This window comes from Rhinopithecus bieti, unplaced genomic scaffold (assembly GCF_001698545.2).
Source record: "Rhinopithecus bieti isolate Rb0 unplaced genomic scaffold, ASM169854v2 scaffold_27185, whole genome shotgun sequence".
NCBI classification, from domain to species: Eukaryota; Metazoa; Chordata; class Mammalia; order Primates; family Cercopithecidae; genus Rhinopithecus; species Rhinopithecus bieti.
Genome location: NW_016812512.1, coordinates 811,826 through 830,626, shown reverse-complemented (window position 1 = coordinate 830,626; position 18,801 = coordinate 811,826). Strand labels below are relative to the sequence as shown.

The 18,801-nt window shown below is 33.6% G+C and overlaps 1 protein-coding gene across 1 annotated transcript in view; it reads left to right on the top strand.

The window, feature by feature from the left end:
- Positions 1 to 18,801, top strand: part of MMP16 (matrix metallopeptidase 16) — a 295,760-nt gene that overhangs the window by 157,545 nt on the left and 119,414 nt on the right. Inside the window, exon 4 of the mRNA XM_017896416.1 lies at positions 14,333 to 14,637. Coding sequence (XP_017751905.1) covers positions 14,333 to 14,637 — 305 coding nt within the window. The remainder of the gene's footprint in view (positions 1 to 14,332; positions 14,638 to 18,801) is intronic.

Genomic DNA, 18,801 nt, shown 5'->3' with positions numbered 1-18,801 from the left:
TACTGTGTCGCTCGCTCCGGGAGTTGGAGACTGGAGCTGTTCCTATTCGGCCATCTTGCTCCGCCCCCCAGTATTATGTTTTTCATATCAAATTTGAATTGTTTATTGTTAGCATATGGAAAAACAATTGACTTTTGTGTATTTACCTTATATTCTGCAACTTTACTATAATCTCTTATTAGTCTAGGAGACTTTTTGTTGTTATTGGTACTTTTCAATATAGGATATATCATCTGTAAACAAAGACAGTCGTATATATTTTTTTCTTCCTAATCTTCCTCTTTTCATTTCTTTTTATTGTTGCATTACATTAGCTAGTGTTTCCAGTATGGTGTTGAATAGGAGTGGTAAGAACGGAACTCATTGGCTTTTCTGATCTTAGGAGAAATACAAATAGTTCTTCAACATCATGTATGTTTTAAACTGTAGATTCTTTACTAGATGGTGTTCATCAAATAGAAGAAGTCCCCCTCTATTCTTAGTTTGCTAAAAGTATATATTGTGAACAGGTGTTGGATTTTGACAACTGCTTTTTCTGCATCTACTGATATGATAATACTAATTTTCTTCTTTTGACTTTTGATGTGAAATATTACCTTAATAGATTTTTCAAATTTTGAATCAGCCTTGTGTATCTGGGATAATTCTCAATTTGACATAATGTACAGTTCTTTGTATAGATTGTTCTATTTGATTTGCTGACATTTTGAGGATTTTACATCTGTGTTTATGAATGTTACTGATCCATAGATTTTCTTTTTTTATATATCTTTACCTGGTTTTGATATCAAATAGAGTGATATTGGAAGTCTCCAACTATAATAGTGCTCCATGAATTTTTTTCTTGCAGTTCTATCAATTTTTTTAACGTATATGTTCTTGCTATGTTGTTAGGCACTTGCACATTAAGTATTCTAATATCTTCTTGGAAAATTGAGACCTTTATCATTGTGTAATGACTATCCCCAATAATTTTCTTTTCTATGAAATCTACTATATCTTAAATTAATGTGGCTAACCTAGGTTTTTTTTTTTAATGTGCATAAAGATAATATATCTTTCTCCATACATTTACTCTTAATTTATCTGTGTCCTCATATTTAAGGCAGGTTTCTTGTGAGAAACATATAGTGGGACTTGCTTTCTGTTTTGTTTCATTTTTTTTTAATCTATGCTATTTTATTGGTATAGTTTAGTATTGACTGTTTTTTTTTTTTTTTTTTTTTTTTTTTTTTTTTTTTTTTTTTTTTTTTTTTTTTTTTTTTGTGATGGAGTTTCACTCTTGTTGCCCAGGCTGGAGTAATCTCAGCTCGCTGCAACCTCTGCCTCCTAGGTTCAAGTGATTCTCCTGCCTCGGCCTCCCGAGTTGCTGGGATTACAGGCATGTGCCACCACGCCAGACTAATTTTGTATTTTTAGTAGAGATGGGGTTTCTCCATGTTGGTCAGGCTGGTTTCAAACTCCCAACCTCAGGTGATCTGCCCGCCTCGGCCTCCCAAAGTGTTGGGATTACAGGTGTGAGCCACCGTGCCCGTCCTAGTATTCACATTTAAAGTGACTATTGATGCAGTTGGATTAATACCTACAACATTTGTAACTATTTGCTGTTGTTATTGGTTTTTTATATTTGTTTTTGTCTTCCCCTCTTTCAGTGCCTTTTCTGGTTTTAATTGACCGTTTTATATGTTTTCATTTTCTCTTAGGCTGTCAATTGTGCTCCTTTTTACAGTTATTTTTAAGTGGTGGCCTTGGGGCTTGCAATATAGATGTGCAAGTAATCTAAGTCTACATTCACATAACATTATACTACTTCACAGGTATTACAGGTATCTCATAACAGAGTTTCTAATTTAATTCTTCTGTCTCTTAGAACATTCTCTTTATTCATTTTATTTATCCATGTGCTATAATAACCCAATAAATTATTTCTGTTTTTATTTTGAAGAGTTATTGTTAAATCAGTTAAAAACTAAGAATAATAAAATACTTTATTTTACTTTCATTTATTCCTTCCCTAATGATCTTTCTTTTTTAAAGAGAGACACATTTCTGATGAACATCATTTTTCTTCTTTCTGAAGAACTTCTCTTACTTTTTTTTATTTGCAAGGCAATTCTGTGGACAAGTGTTTTTAGTTTTTATTTGTCTGAGAAAGTCATTTTTCCACTTCACTTTTAAATGATAGTTTCGCTGGATGCAGAGTTCTAGGTTGGTGGTTTTATTATTTAAACACTGAATATTTCACCCCCCTTTCTTTTTGCTTACATGGTTCTTGAAGAGGGGTTTAATAGAATTGGTATCTTTGTTCCTGTACAGATAAGGTATTTAACCCCATTTGGCTTTTCCAGAGTTTTCTTTTGTCTTTTGTTTTCTGCTTTGAATATGATATGCTTAGGTGTAGTTTTTTTAATATTTATTCTGTTTCATGTTTTCGGAGTTTCCCAGATTTATGGTTTGGTTTCTGCTATTAATTTTGGTACATCCTCAACCATTATTACTTATATTTCTTTCTCTCTTCTCCTAGTATTTTCATTGTGTGTATTTTCTCTCCAGTTCTTGGATATTCTGTTCTCTTTTTCATTCTCTTTTTTTGCTGCTTCAATGCATTTACTAAAAACTCATAGCTAATATTATACTCTGAGATAGAGATTAGATACAATATGTTGTCCTATCTCTACTCTCTCTTTAATTCAAAGTGAAATATCCGGTAACACCCAGCAATACTGAAAAAAGGAAAGGGCAACCTATAAAAATAATAATATACATGAGGTTATACTCCATAATAAACTTTACATGCTTACAAATTGACACAAAGTCTTCATTCGCTAAGAATAGAAAATAAACTTATTACATTAAAAAAAGAGAAATTTTTCCCACAAAAATAAAAGTTGGAATATATGAAATAGGTGAGGAGATGCAGGACTTGCCACATAAGGTAAGAAAAATTTTAACAATAAACAGACTCAATTTTCAATGATCTGTTTAATTCTTTCAATAAGAATTAAACAACTATATAAAAATTAAATCTATCTATTAGACATTCATTTCAATTCGTTTTTCCATTTGGGATGTTTCTATTGACATATCTTACAGCTCACTGATTGTTTCCTTTGCCATGTTTAATCTAATATCAGCTTATCAAAGGCCTTCTTAATTTCTGTTTGGATTCTTCTCTAGAGCTCCCATCTTTCTGGTTATATTATCCATGTGTTTTCTTTATGTTGTCTACTTTTTTCGTTAGAACCCTTAGCCTATTGATTAGTTATTATGAGTTCTCATTCTGAAACTTCCAAACTGTTGGCCATATCTGAGTCTGGTTCTGTTGCTTGCTTTATTTCTTCAGCTTGTTTTCTCTTCCCTTTTGCAAAGCAAGCAACAGAATTGCTTGTAATTTTCTGTTGCAAGTGGGAAGGTATTGGGTAATAGGAAATGAGGTAATAATCCTTTGATGTGAGCTTTTATGTTTATCTAGTTAGGGGTTAGGTTGTATTTAATGTTGGCTGTAGCTGAATTTCTTCTAGCATTCTTTTTTCTTTGTCTCCTCCTGTCTTTAAATAGCTCTAGAAATTCCTCCTTAAATAGATAACCATGTCTTTAAACTACCTCATTTTTAATCCACTGTTAATATAGTGGAGCCCTGTTGGTTTGGTGTAAGATATTGTACAGAGGAAGCATCTGTAATCCTGTGATTATAAGTCCTTTTTAGTGAGTCTGAGCATCTGAGCTGTGACCATCTGACAAGTCTATTAGGCTTTTTGTTTTTCTTCATTTATGTAATATATGAAGGCAAAAGGAGGTTGAGCTGTCTAATTATCTTTAACCTGGATCAGATAATGCTTTGATAAAATAGTTTTCTTTTAACACTGGCCTTAAGATCTTCCTTTTTTTTATTGTTATTATACTTTAAGTTCTAGGGTACATGTGCATAACGTGCAGGTTTGTTACATATGTATACTTGTGCCATGTTGGTGTGCTGCACCCATATATAGCAGGTATAACTCCCAACGCAATCCCTCCCCCCTCCCCCGTCCCCATGATAGGCCCCGGTGTGTGATGTTCCCTTCCCGAGTCCAAGTCATGTCATTGTTCAATTCCCACCTATGAGTGAGAACATGCGGTGTTTGGTTTTCTGTTCTTGTGATAGTTTGCTAAGAATGATGGTTTCCAGCTGCATCCATGTCCCTACAAAGGACGCAAACTCATCCTTTTTTATGGCTGCATAGTATTCCATGGTGTATATGTGCCACATTTTCTTAATCCAGTCTGTCACAGATGGACATTTGGGTTGATTCCAAGTCTTTGCTATTGTGAATAGTGCCGCAATAAACATACGTGTGCATGTGTCTTTGTAGTAGAATAATTTATAATCCTTTGGGTATATACCCAGTAGTGGGATGGCTGGGTCATATGGTACATCTAGTTCTAGATCCTTGAGGAATTGCCATACTGTTTTCCATAATGGTTGAACTAGTTTACAAATTTAAGCAAATGGGAAGAATTGTCAAATAAGAAGTGATGCTTAACCTCCTTTATGCTATAATTATATAGGTTTATATTATTAATATGTCTTCCAGAAATGCATAAAATTCCTGGAAATTTGATATGTCCTTGTATAAGTCATAATTCTAGTTATCTTAAAATGATATGTCACAAAAAAACAAACAAACAAACAAAAACTGGCCTTTATTATGGAGAATAGAATACTCTTGGCATATTTCAAAATTGTTGCTTTTTTCATCCCCATGCTAGAAGAAGGAGAGGATCTTTCTCAGATCTTCACTGTAAGAACTTGATGAGGGTCCTGGGGTAAAACATGTAAAATGTAGAGCTCTCTCCCTGCCCTCCACCCCTAAGGCTGAGACTTTGAGGGTTTTTCCTTCTCTTGGCTTCAGAGCTTTTCCTCTTGATAAACTATGAATCTCTATATTTGCCCCTCTCTACACTTTTGGGGCAGAATTTTGCCCTTTGACTTTATTTTTTTGATGGAATGAAAAGAGTTATTTCAATTTATTCAGTTTTATTTCTTGTGAGGTTTGAAGTGATAATTTCCAAACATTTTATATATCAAAGCAGAGACTGCAAGACTGTAACGATCTTTTTAATAAAAAACCAACATACAAAATATATACACACATGTGCCCACATAAAAAGCAGTTCAAGTGTATAACCTTTACAAAGGCACCATTTAAAATAGACACAAAATATAAGAGCAAAGAATAAATCTACAAAAGATGTATAAACCTTTTATGGAGAAAATTATGGATTTTTATTGAAGGACATAACAGAAGACGAACAATAAATGAAGAGATATATTTTGCTCTCAGTAGAAAGACTTAATATAATGAAGGTTTGACTTTTCCACAAATTCAATGGAATTCCAACAAAATCCCAGTAAGATATTTTTTGTATAATTTAACACACTGAATCAAACATCTCTGAGGAACAGTGAAGGCCAAGGAGAACATCAAAATGTTCCCACCTCCTAGATATGAAGACTTACTTTAAAACAATACTAATTAAGGCACTTTTGGGTATTAGCACAAATATAGATTAATAGGCCAGTAATACAGATAATAGATCAAGGAAACATGTCCTTGTATATGTAAAAAAAATTGATTTATGCCAAAGTAGGCTTTATAGATCAATTGGAAAAGGATTCACTATTTCATCTATAAAATTTTTCTGTGATAATTGATTATGTATATGAGAAACAATGAAAGTGAGTTCATACCTACCCCATACCATACAAAAACAATCAATAAGTAATAATGGAACTAAAATGTATAATCAACTATAGAACTGTACACCTTAGACAGCTCCATATATTGATACACTGTCTTCATTTCAGATAGTGTCCTTTTTTGACCTGATTTCCAAACTGTTGGCACTGCACCCTATTTAGTATCTCTGAATCCTTATACTCACTACACTTTTTCTTTAAATGAAAGAAAGGAAGGAACGAAGGAAGGAAGAGAGGGAGGATTAAGAACTATTATGTTCAGAACTGGTTATAATTTCCCTCATGCTATGTTCCTGTCCTGACAATGGCCTCAGCCGGTTTTAAGCATGCAAGTAATTGGTGTTTGTGTGTATAAACTTTCAGGTCATTGATAAACACAGCATCGGTTAAGAGTCTGTTTTATAGCAGGAAAAACCTGGGTTTGAATGCTCTGTGTGTCACTTATAACCTGTAAAACCTGCAAGTTACTTAGATCCACTAAATCTTAGTGTCCCAGTGTGCAAAGTGAGTATTGTAACAACACTACCTCTATTCGTCCATCTTCATACTGCTATGAAGAAATACCCAAGATGAGTAATTTATAAAGAAAAAACAGTTTAATGGACTCACAGTTCCACATGGCTGGGGAGGCCTCACAATCATGGCAGAAGGCCAAGGAGGAACAAAGGTACAACTTACATGGCAGCAGACAAGAGAGCTTGTCCTCTTTATAAAATAATGATCCTTTATAAAGCCATCTGATCTCGTGAGACATATTCACTATCACAAGAACATCACAGGAAAACTTGCCCCCATGATTGAATTAGCTCCCACCGAGTCCCTCCCAGGACACATGGTGATTCTGGGAACTGAATTCAAGATGAGATTTGGGTAGGGACACAGCCAAACGATATCACTACCTCACAAAGTTTAGGGAAAATTAAGTAAGATAATGGGAAAAATAATAAAAGTAGCATAATGCTTGAAGTATGGTTAGTGTTTAATATATGCCAATTATTATCTTTACTTCTTTTAATTGACCAAATTGCAGAAATTGGTTGAGAGTGCTCTGACAAGACTATGGAGAGTTAGAAATGAGAGCTAAGTATATTGCACTTTAATGTATATAAGGTGTTAAGAAATGGCCTACTGTGTAGAAAGCATTATGCAATCATTCGCTATTCTTATTTTTCTGACAGTATTTAGAGAAAATAAATTTATAAGTAAAATCTGACATTTAAACTCAAAAAATAATTGTTCATGGAAAGGATAGCTGAACTGTACCCTGACAATATGCAGACAGGAGTTGGGGTGAGAGTGGTGGAATCAAAGTTTTATTTGATAGCAAACTCATTATAAACCAACAGTATAATGTGACCCAGAAAAAGTTAAAATGACCAGATTACTTTGATATACAAAGCAGTGGTGATACTAATTTTTCTCTTTGGTTTTTTTGGCCAAGCTTTACCCAATATAGTTTTCTCTTCTGGCCACCACGTTTGGCTGCTTCCTGGAAAATTAATGTACTCCTCTCAGAAAGCAGTCAAAGCCGGGCGTGGTGGCTCATGCCTGTAATCCCAGCACTTTGAGAGGCCGAGGCGGGCATATCACCTGACGTCAGGAGTTCGACACCAGCCTGACCAACATGGTGACACCCCATCTCTACTAAAAATAAAAAAATTAGCTGGGCATGGTGGCACATGTGTGTAATCCCTGCTACTCAGGAGGCTGAGGCAGGAGAATTGCTTGAACCTGGAAGGCAGACATTGCAGTGAGCGGAGGTCGTGCCACTGCACTCCAGCCTGGGCAACAGAGCGAGACTCCATCTCAAAAAACAAAAAAAAAAAATGATCAAAATTTAAGGGAACTGTAAATCAGTCTGCATGTGGAACAACTCAGGATTAAACCTAAGCATTCTCAGCATCATGGCAAGTGTATTTAAGGGGGAAATTTCCAGTTATTCTCAAATTGTTAAAGACTTTCAGAAAAACCTAATATTTTAAATGACTGGAAAATTAAATCATACATCGTATGAGTTATCTTCATTTTGGAAGTATTTTAACCAAAAATTTATTCACTTAGGTTAAATTAGAGACTACGTATGCATTTATGTAATGGTTGGAAAGTTGGTTGTTGAATAAATTGGTTAATTCCAAACAGGCTTTGGTTAAACTTTTTTTCATGAAAATGATAGAAGCTTCTGAGTAACATAACTTTTATCAAGTAGATCTGTATTACCCAATTGTTGAATATTAATAAAATGGACTTAGAATAAGTTATTTTTGTCTTAGAAACCTAAATTCCAAAATGTTATTTTGTGTGACTAATGGCCAATGGGACAGGTACCTAAATTGCAAGATGAATATGAGTATTTATAATATATTAGTTAATATAATAGTGCTATATTGATTAGTTTTTATTTTTCCAGTGTATTAATCCTTTAGCTCCCCTTGTTTTTTAATGAATGACTCTGTTACAACTGAGGACACACACTGGAAGTTATTTTACTTTAATATACAGAGCAAAGAGGTTGCTAAGGAATTTTTTAAAAAATGCCTTCCCAGAAACATTTTTCATTATTCTCTCTAAACCCAAAGAGTTCCCTGAACTTGATGATCCTGTTGAGTTCAAAGAGAACTCAACTTGTGTATCCAGAGAATACATAACAGACTGAAAAAGCAAAACCCACTTAAACAACACCCAATGTAATGTGTACTTAATTTCTCCCCTGCATAGAAAGCCAGCATCTTGGGAAATAGCCAAATATTTAATGTAAGGCAAGGTTTCCTGGAGGGACTCCATATTCACTTTCTATTTTGTGACCATTTCTCATACTTAAGAAAAAAGTTGTGAAACTCCATTAATTATACAAACATAATATGAATAAAAGTAAATTGGTCTATTTTATTTTCTCTGGATAGAATATTACAACACATTCAGGATATGTTAATAATTTAGCTATACTCTATTATGTTTATTCTCTTTTATTCTTAGCAATTGTCTGCATTCCCTGTTATAGTAAATTCTATTTAACTGATAATCATTTATATAAAATATGAGTATGCCTTTCCAAATAACTAATTTTTGTCTATTTAATTGAGTAAAGGGGTTTTAGCCTTGTTTATATGAAAATATTTTGACACAATATTATGGGATATTTGTAACCCAACTAGATGCCACAGTATTTAGGATTTTTTTTTCTAATATTAGGGATCAAACAATACTTTAAAAAGATTTGTTACTGTATCAAAAACTTTAAAGAGGGCTGGCACTGGTGCTCACAACTGTAATCTCAACACTTTGGGAGGCCAAAGGGAGTGAATCACTTAGCCTAGGAATTCAAGACCATCCTGGGCAACATGGCAAAACCCTGTCTCTACAAAAAGTATAAAAATTGGCCAGGCGTGGTGGTGCACAACTGTAGTCCCAGCTACTCGGGAGGCTGAGGCAGGAAGATTATCTAAGCCCAGGGAGATAGGGGATTTAGTGAGCTGTGATCGTGCCACTGCACTCTAGCCTGGGTGATACAGTGAGACCCTGTCTTAACCACAACAACAACAAAAAAAACCTTTAAAGAGTTGTAACCATTCTTAATATGTAGAATTGTTATGAAATGAAATTGTTTTGATCTAATGATAAGACATCAATTTTATTTCCAAATCTAAATACTGTTTCACATTTATTATTTTATTATATTATTTTGCTTCATTTTCTCAGCTCTTTTGTACTTATAAATAAAGACAATTGTTTTGTTATGTAAGACTGTGTAAGACATGGGCATTAAAATAAAATTTAACAATTTTAGATTACAATTCCAAAATTTACCAAATTGGCAGTTTGAAAGAATCAGTGAAATAGTATAATAAAATGCCACATAGACTTCAAAAAATGAAGTCTATCATCTGTTAAAATAAGAAGTATACTCACTTTACTGTTTTCGCAAGAAGAAAGGGCCAGTTAAAATATTTTAAAATTAAATTAGCTTTCTTAAGTTTTCAGACTTTTACTCATTTTAAGTCAATGTCTTTTATTCTGCAAATATATTTAATCATTTCTGCATTTTTATTAGAATTGTTAGTAGCAATCTTGTTACCTCATGATCACTCTGTGACCTTTGTGAGTTCATTTATGAATAAATACAAAATACATCTCTCAATGGCATAAAAGTTTCTAAACTCTTGTTTTTGTTTGCACTTAGTTCAGAACTCTCGCTCTAACTTTGAAGCATACTTGTATATATTGTATTTATTTTTTTACTGCATAAAATGTGTTGTCAGAGGTCATTAAATTACCACTACATTGTATGTGTTATAAAAAGTTATTTTAATCATCTAAATTGGAAATTTTAACTATAATTTTTTCTGAACTTTCATAAAAAACAATGAGGTGTTACTATTTTTACATTATTTATACTGCTAATTCAACATAACAAACTCGTTCAGAACACAATTAAAAATGCATCATATGGCCAGGCACGGTGGCACACACCTGTAATCCCAGCACTTTGGAGGCCAAGGCGACCTGAGGTCAGGAGTTCGAGACCAGCCTGGCCAAAGTGGTGAAACCTCATCTCTACAAAAAAATACAAAAATTCACTGGCTATAATGGTGGGCACCTGTAATCTCAGCTACTCGGGAGGCTGAGGCAGGAGAATTGTTTGAACCCAGGAGGTGGAAGTTGCAGTGAGACGAGATGGTGCCACTATACTCCAGCCTGGGTGACAGAATGAGACTCCATCTCAAAAAAAAAAAAACAAAAAAAAAAAATGCATCATATCATTGAAATTCATCATATGTATTTAAATAAGAGCAATAAGTATTTTTCTTCCTAAAGTAATGTTGAATTTTCCATCTTTGTTTAATTCAAGTAAGACCACTGAGTACTCATTTCCATTTTGAACAGTCATTTTAACTTTACATATCAAAGCCTATTAAAATGAAATAATATCTATAATTATGTTTTTTCCTATTTTTTAATTTAGAATTTTAAATTTATTTTAACTAGCTATCTTTTTTCTTCCATAATATCCAAAATCCACAATTAAGTGGGCCTCCAGAAGATAAATAAAGCAGTGTCAGTTTCTAACTATTTATTCTGATTTATTATTGAAAATACACCCTCCTTTCAACTCACGTTTTTCAACCTTAATGATCCTTTTTATCTCCACCCTTCATGTGTGAAACTGGGCACTGACTTCCTGGATACAACCTGGGCTCAGTGTCATCAGCATCCATAAGCTTTTTATCTCTTTTTTGTAATCTTTTAATTTATGTTCAGGGGTACATGTGCAGGTTTGTTATGGAGGGTAAACTCATGTCATGAGGATTTGGTGTATAGATATCTTGTATTTATTAATGACAATCATATATAATGTAGTTAAGCATATCTGGAAGCTAATCAGTACATAGCTTTGAAAAACACAGTAATGTGTTCTCAAATCCAAATAGTACTCCACATTTATTATTTTTATTATATATTTTGCTTCATTTTTCTCAAAACTATTATGTACTTACAAACAAATCATACTAACATTATTTATTTCTCTATTATAAGATTATTTTTTCTTTGAAATCAAAATCAATTTCTCCATTACATATCAAATCCATCACCAATCCCCATGAACAATTCTCTCAGAACACATACTGAAACTAATTCTTCATATCTCCATGGCTATCACACAAGTCCTGGTTTCTCTCTTATGTGAACTTCTTAAATGTTTTATTACTCCCATTTTTGTCACCTCATCCATTTTTCCATCAGACACAGTGATCGTCATTGCTCCAACTCACTGAGCAGTCCAGTTCTTTGAACTGGCCATCTTTGTTTGGCCTTCTCACCATTCCCCCAGCTGGAAACTCAGTGCTAGGCATCTTTAGCTCCTTCTGCTATTGAAATCCTGTTTGTCATTTCCTCACCCCCTCACCATATGAAATTATCTTTTTGTTCTGTTTATTATTTATCTCTCATAACTAGAATATATAAGCACTGTGGGAGCAGAGTCTTGCCCACAGCTGTATCTCTGGCACCTGGAACACTGCCAATTATGTAGTAACTTCTTTCAATAATGTGTCATAGGAATATCAGCCTGCTAATGAGGGACTTCTGAAATCCCATAGGGTGCATAGAAAATAAAAGACTACTAGGAAAATTAATTTAGACAAAATTCAGTGTTACATTACCTTGCATGTTTCTTTAGCCATTAGACAGGAAATTTAGAGACCAGCAAGGTAGACAAATGTCTGTGCTATCTCAGTGCAGATGTTTATTCTTCCTCAAAATATAGTGTATAGCACCATGCTGAATATACCATAAAGTTAAAACAAACTAACAAAACAATAGCAACAAAATATTGCACAGCCTTCTCCCTGAGTAGGCATGAATTCTTTTGCTCTGTCCATCCTTTGGCTCAGGTCAAAAAAAGAAATGCTGTCTTCCTCAGCTCTTCTTTTTTTCCTCATAGCCTATGTCTAATCCATCAGTGTATCTTGGGAGACATATTCTCAAAATATTTCCAAAATACAACCACTTCTCAAAATCTCTGCTGGTACCAACCTAGTCCAAAGCACCATCATCTCTCACCTGGATTTTTGCAATACTTCCTGATGTGTCTCCCTGCCTCAACTCTTGCACCATATCACTATATTTTCAACATAATAGCTCAAGTCATTTATTAAATCACAAATCAAATGTCATATCTGTTCATGATGCTCCAGTTTTTCCCTTCTCAGAGCAAAAGCCAATCTCTTTAGAGTGGCCTGTGGGGACCTACCTTATTTGGTCTCCTTCTAACTTACTGACCTCATATCCTGACACTTGCTCTCTCTCTGTGACCAGACTATACCAGCTGCCTTGCTGTTCTTTGAACCTGCCAAGAATATCTTCACTTCAACGCCTTTCACTTACCATTTCTTCTTCCTTGCCTGCACTCTGTTTCCACTTGGTTTTCTATCTTATTTCTTTTATGAAATGAATAATATTTACCACCAAATAATCAATGTAAATATAATCTGGATATTTGTTAGAAAATAGTGATAAATGTATCTTAGATGTGTGGTGCAACATAGAATTTAAGGCACTAGATTTTTACCCAAATGTTTGGATTGAAACCCAGCTCTGCCACTTAGAGGTTTTTCTCTAAATTCTTATAAAACCCCACTGTGCTTTTGGTAAAATAGGTATAAATACCCATCTCATTGAGTTACTCAGGAGGTTGAATTAGATAATGTGAAGTGCTTGTCTAGCTCATAGTAAATGCTTAATTAATACTATTTTTAGTTTACATAATTCCTGCCCAATATTTATAATTGTATTGACATAGAATCAGGTTAAAAATATAATGTGCATATTATTTTTTCCACTGGAAAGTTAATCCTACAAGTTCTTCCATGCTGATTAAAAAGTCTTAAAAGGAGAAAATAATTTTGAATCCTATTTATATAATGGCATGCATTACAGATGCCATGATTTAGCCATACTTCATCATTTTAAATTGTTTCACTTTCGGTTCTCTTTTATGATTGCATTTCAATATATATTCACCTGAATATGGTATCCCCTTTTTTGTAATTAAATAGTTTAATTATCAGCTGAGCATGGTGATTACTTCCTATATCCCAGCTGCTTGAAAGGCTAAGGTGGAAGGATTGCTTGAGTGCAAGAGTTCAAGGCCAGCCAGGGCAACACAATCAGACCCATCTCTAAAAAAGAAAAAAGAGTCAAAAATATTTCACTAGTGTAAGTTCATAGATGTAACATTATTGGTTGAAAGGATCTGAAACTTATTTATGACTCCTCTGAAATTTACTCATTTTTTTTACATGCATGGTTTGAATTTATAGTGCTAAAATATAAAAAATACATATACTAGTTCCATTTTTGTTACTTAGAAAAAAAACTGAGAAAAAAATAAACATCTGATTTAGTGCTAAATGAATCAAAGACAATATTTATAGTGATTTAATCCATTTGTTATCAGCTTTAAGACAGACTAAAGTACATGATGTCCAAGTTACTTCTTTAAATTCATGTAATTGTTAAATCTTTGTATTAAGTAGCTGTTTACTCACAATACATTTTTAACTAGAACGAATTAGTGAGAAACAATAGAACATCAGAAATTGTAGTTATTTGATCATTTCTTTAAAAATTAAGAAATAATCATGTATCTGCTGAATTAGCATTTACAGATCAAGAAGAGCATCAAGACATTGTTTGAAATTGATGTGTGTAAATACAATGGTGTGCCTCTAAAATTAGAAAAAATTGAAATTTTATTTCATCTCAAAACTGTTGTGCGTCTTTGATCATTTGGCAAATCTGCCTTTCTCTTTCTTGTCCAGAAGGTAAAGTAACTGATTGATCCAGTTACCCTACTGTTAACCATTCTACAGAGATCTTCTCATTTAAAACTTTGATACATGAATACTGTCCTGAAGAAAATTAAATGATTGCAAAGTAGTGAAATCTAACAATAGAGACAAGAGGAATGAGTATGTGTTATTTCTATTTAATATGACTATTTTCTCTAATATTTTACTTAACTGAATAGATCAAAAGCTGTAATAAGTTAATTTACACATAACAATACTGATTATTATATTTTCTAACTTTCAGTATAAAGAACGTAACTCCAAAAGTAGGAGACCCTGAGACTCGTAAAGCTATTCGCCGTGCCTTTGATGTGTGGCAGAATGTAACTCCTCTGACATTTGAAGAAGTTCCCTACAGTGAATTAGAAAATGGCAAACGTGATGTGGATATAACCATTATTTTTGCATCTGGTTTCCATGGGGACAGTTCTCCCTTTGATGGAGAGGGAGGATTTTTAGCACATGCCTACTTCCCTGGACCAGGAATTGGAGGAGATACTCATTTTGACTCAGATGAGCCATGGACACTAGGAAATCCTAATCATGATGGTGAGTACATGTTTATTTTGCAGTATAAATACTTCTATTATTATTTCAGAATACCCAAGAGATTTAACAATTTACAAACTTAAGGTATAGATCCTAAATTTACTTTTAAAATTACAAATCAATATGTAAGCATATTTTTATAGCATATTAGGATAAGAATTTGTGTGGGTCATTAGATAATATACTTATATATGTGTTCTTTTGATTAAAGATTAGAACCTTACACTGTATCTATAAATGCTCTAAAGTAAGTTTTATCTTCTTCACAATGTGATTCCTTAAAAGATTTTATAGTCAGTATTAAGTCATTAACATGGAATACATATTGAGAAAATTCCGCTGTTTTTTACACCTTATCCCAGTGTTTCTACTTGTAATTTAATCCTGATTAGCATCTGTAGTCTGGCTTCTACAGTATCTTTTCTACATTATTTTCTATTCTTTTTTTTTTTTTTTTTTTTTCCTTTTGAGGTGAAATTTTGCTGTTGTCGCCCATGCTGAAGTGCAGTGGTGCAATCTCAGCTCACTGCAACCTACACCTCCTGGGTTCAAGTGATTCTCCTGACTCAGCCTCCTGAGTAGCTAGGATTACAGTTGCCTGGCACCACACTCAGCTAATTTTTGTATTTTTAGTAGAGGCGGGGCTTCACCATGTTGGTCAGGCTGGTCTCTAACTCCTGACCTCAGGTGATCCACCCACCTCGGCCTCCCAAGGTGCTGGGATTACAGCCATGAGCCACCATACCCAGCCTAGTTTCTATTCTATTATTACCTTTCTAGTCTGTAATTTTTGCAGGCCAGGTGCAGTGGCTCACACCTGTAATCCCAACACTTTGAAAGGCCAAGATGAGAGGATCCCTTGAGCCCAGGAGTTCGATACCAGCCTGGGTCTGTTTTTTAAACAAACTCCCTATGTTTTAAAAAAAATTAACATTAAAAAATATATTTTTTTATATATATACATTATATATACACAATGTAATTTTATTGCTCCCCGTTCTTTTGTCTGCTCATCCATTGAGTGGTCTGCCCAATTGATGGGACTATATAATGTTATTATATTTTATTACCATACTTTAATTTTACCAAAGATCATTTTTTCGGCAAGCCTAACTATGCCAGGACATATCCCTCAGTTTTTCTACAGCCTGTGACCAATTATTCTTCGATATGCCCGCAAAAACTAATAGTAAGAAACTCAAAAAACTTCAACATACTTTTAGACGTACGTTAATGATGAGAGTAGTTACTTGAAATGATAAAAGGGCGATGTGTGCTGGCATAGTGGCAACAATGCATATATTCATTCGTGTGTTTTAAAAAGTTGCAGGTATAGATAGGCATCACAGAAGGTAATAAATATTTCGTTATATAGCGCATAGTCGCGCGCAGTTTTTATTGTGGAAGATTATTTGTCTTCTAATTGTAAGAATGTTATTCAACTATAAGTGTAGCATTTATTTAATTGCAACGGAATCACGTAATCAAAGATTTAATTTCACTTGATGAGGTTGTAACCTCAGTCATGGACATTAAGTTTGTTTTGTTCATAACGAGGGTTCAGTTACCTGATTAGTGTAATTAATGCCTTGCAGTTTTAGAGGATACCAGGGTTCTGTTCATGTTTTGAGATAGGAATATATATAGGTTGAGTTGAAAATTTCAAAGGTACATCAATTTCAAAGAAAAAATATTAATAAATAAACTGTTGATGTTTTCCAAATAACGTATAGAGTAAGTAAGATGACTTTTTTTTCAAATCGGTTGGTAGTTCATGAGTTGTATGTGCTGTACCATGTTAAATGTATTATTGCCATTTTGTTAAGAAACAGAGTTTGAAGGACTAGTGGAGATTTTACGTCATAATAGAATGAAAAGCCAAAAACTTTAGAGTACAAAACAGGCTGCGTAGTGTATACGATTACTGGAGCTTAAGTATTCAGAAAATGTGATAGAGGTTGTTTTTACCATTGCAGGCTTTATATTGCAAGTTCTGATAAGCATGTACTTAATAGAAGTCGCATGTTTTATGCAGCATGTTTAGACTACTCGTAATACCGCCGAGTCATGACTAATAATAAAATATCTGGAAGTAGTAGTTTGAGTCATACAAGTTTGACACATAAATCATTGAAAATAACAACATTTTTTTTTTTGTTTTCAACAATCACACCAGGGATTCTAAGTGAGAATAATTTCGGACTTCTTCCAGTCAATTTTTTTAAAAATATATGAATAATATAAGAAATGCTTGCACATTCTAAATGATGACAAGAATAGCACTTATACGATGGGTTAGAATTTTCTGGGACACCAGACTGCAATTACTAACTCTTCAGGGAAAGATTTTTCTTTTGAATATTATGAAAAGATAATAATTGTAATTTTACTTGCAATACATGGATCTAATTCATTAAACACAAGAAAAAATTTGTAAGATCTGTAGTTTTGAAAGATGGTGGTCAGTTTGTCTTTGTGGACCTGTCTAAGAAGTTATATAAATTATTAAATCCTGTGTATTGTATGAAAGAGATGTCTATCAAGTTCCCTGTATTTTGTCTTAAAATTTGAAGTCCTCCACGTGAGGAGGTTGCCATGATTCTTTAGCTATAGTGCTTGATTGAGCTGGGTTTTTTTTTTTTTCTATTTCTTCTTTTTTTTTTTTTTTTCAGAGACAGGTTCTCGCTATTTTGCCCAGGCTGGACTTGAACTCTTGGGCTGAAGCAATCCTCCTGCCTTAGCTTCCTGAGTAGCTGGAATTACAGTATTACCTGGTTTTTAGGCATCAACCAACACTCTGAAAATAAAGAAAATGTTTTGGGAAAAAAAATCTACGGGAGATTTTATGAGAAGAAATAATAATGTTTACACGGATTTCAGTGTGGTCAGTCCTTAGAATGCTTAATAGTTTTGTATGATTTAAGAATTTTTCCAAGGAATGTATATGTGGGAAAAAATTCTGAAATATAACGTGGCCTAAGGGGGACAGTCAAGTCAATGCACTTTTGGCTAAGAGTATTCATAGTCAACTTCCGTAGTATGTTAAATACGTGTCTTAACAACTCTGGAAGTATAACATTCTTTACACATCGACAAATGACCAAAAAATGTAAACAAAACAATTGTTTAATATTTGAGTTTTTATTTGGAGAAAACTTTGTCTTTACCTGTCTAACAAGAACACTGTGCTGGTGAATGAGCCTGAAGGAAAGGATTCTGCAAAATAATAGTGTTTCAGAATTGCTAGAGATTAGGGAGACATTAATTGACTGTTGGAGATGTGATGCCATAAAGATTTACTGCTTAATTGAAATTCAGACTTTTAACCAGCAACAGCAGGGCAGCTAGAGTAGTGTTCGGCTGAAGTATTGATCTTTTATCAAAAGAACAGCCTCTGTCTTTGCTTGTGGTACTGGTGGCTGTGGGGAGAATTAATTCATTTTTACATTTGTGATTCTAACTATGTGTGAGACTATCTTTTTATATCACAAATATGCAAGGCACAATTCTGACATCTTCATTGATAAACTTTTTCTTTTCTTTATTCTAGTCCTGGAATGCCCCCTGGCTTACTTACCTGGATTATTTTCTTTCTCTTCTATTCACAGCTCTTGAGCAGCTAGGAAACAAAGCAGCTTGTTTATTTAGCAAAAATGCAAATGAAAGAGCCTCTTGATAAGTACCCAGCACATTTTCCAGAGCATATTGCTCAGCTAATGAAGGCAATTTGAATTCTGTCTACCTTAAAAGAGATAAACAGTGTCTTAGGCTGCCAGTAACCCTTAATTCATTGTTATCTACTTTCCTATCAATTTGCTAATAGTCATACCTTTTGAAAATTGAAGCTAAAGACCATTAAGCGAATTACAAAATAGTTTTATTAAAATGAACACATTCACACACACTTATATATACAACCCTAATACAAATAATGCCTTTTTTAAGATTTTTTATTTTCGTGGAATGAATCAGCAACACAGTTAACATCGTTAACTATTTTAAAACATGAAAATTAATTCAAAATAGAAAATATTTATCATGATAGTAGTTTTAAAAAATAAACATTGCCTGAATGTGAGTTGGAAAGTTTAACTCCAGCAAAATGTTAAGATTCATTTTGAGCAACTATAGGACATTGTTTCCTTGTCTATGGTTGAAGTTAAA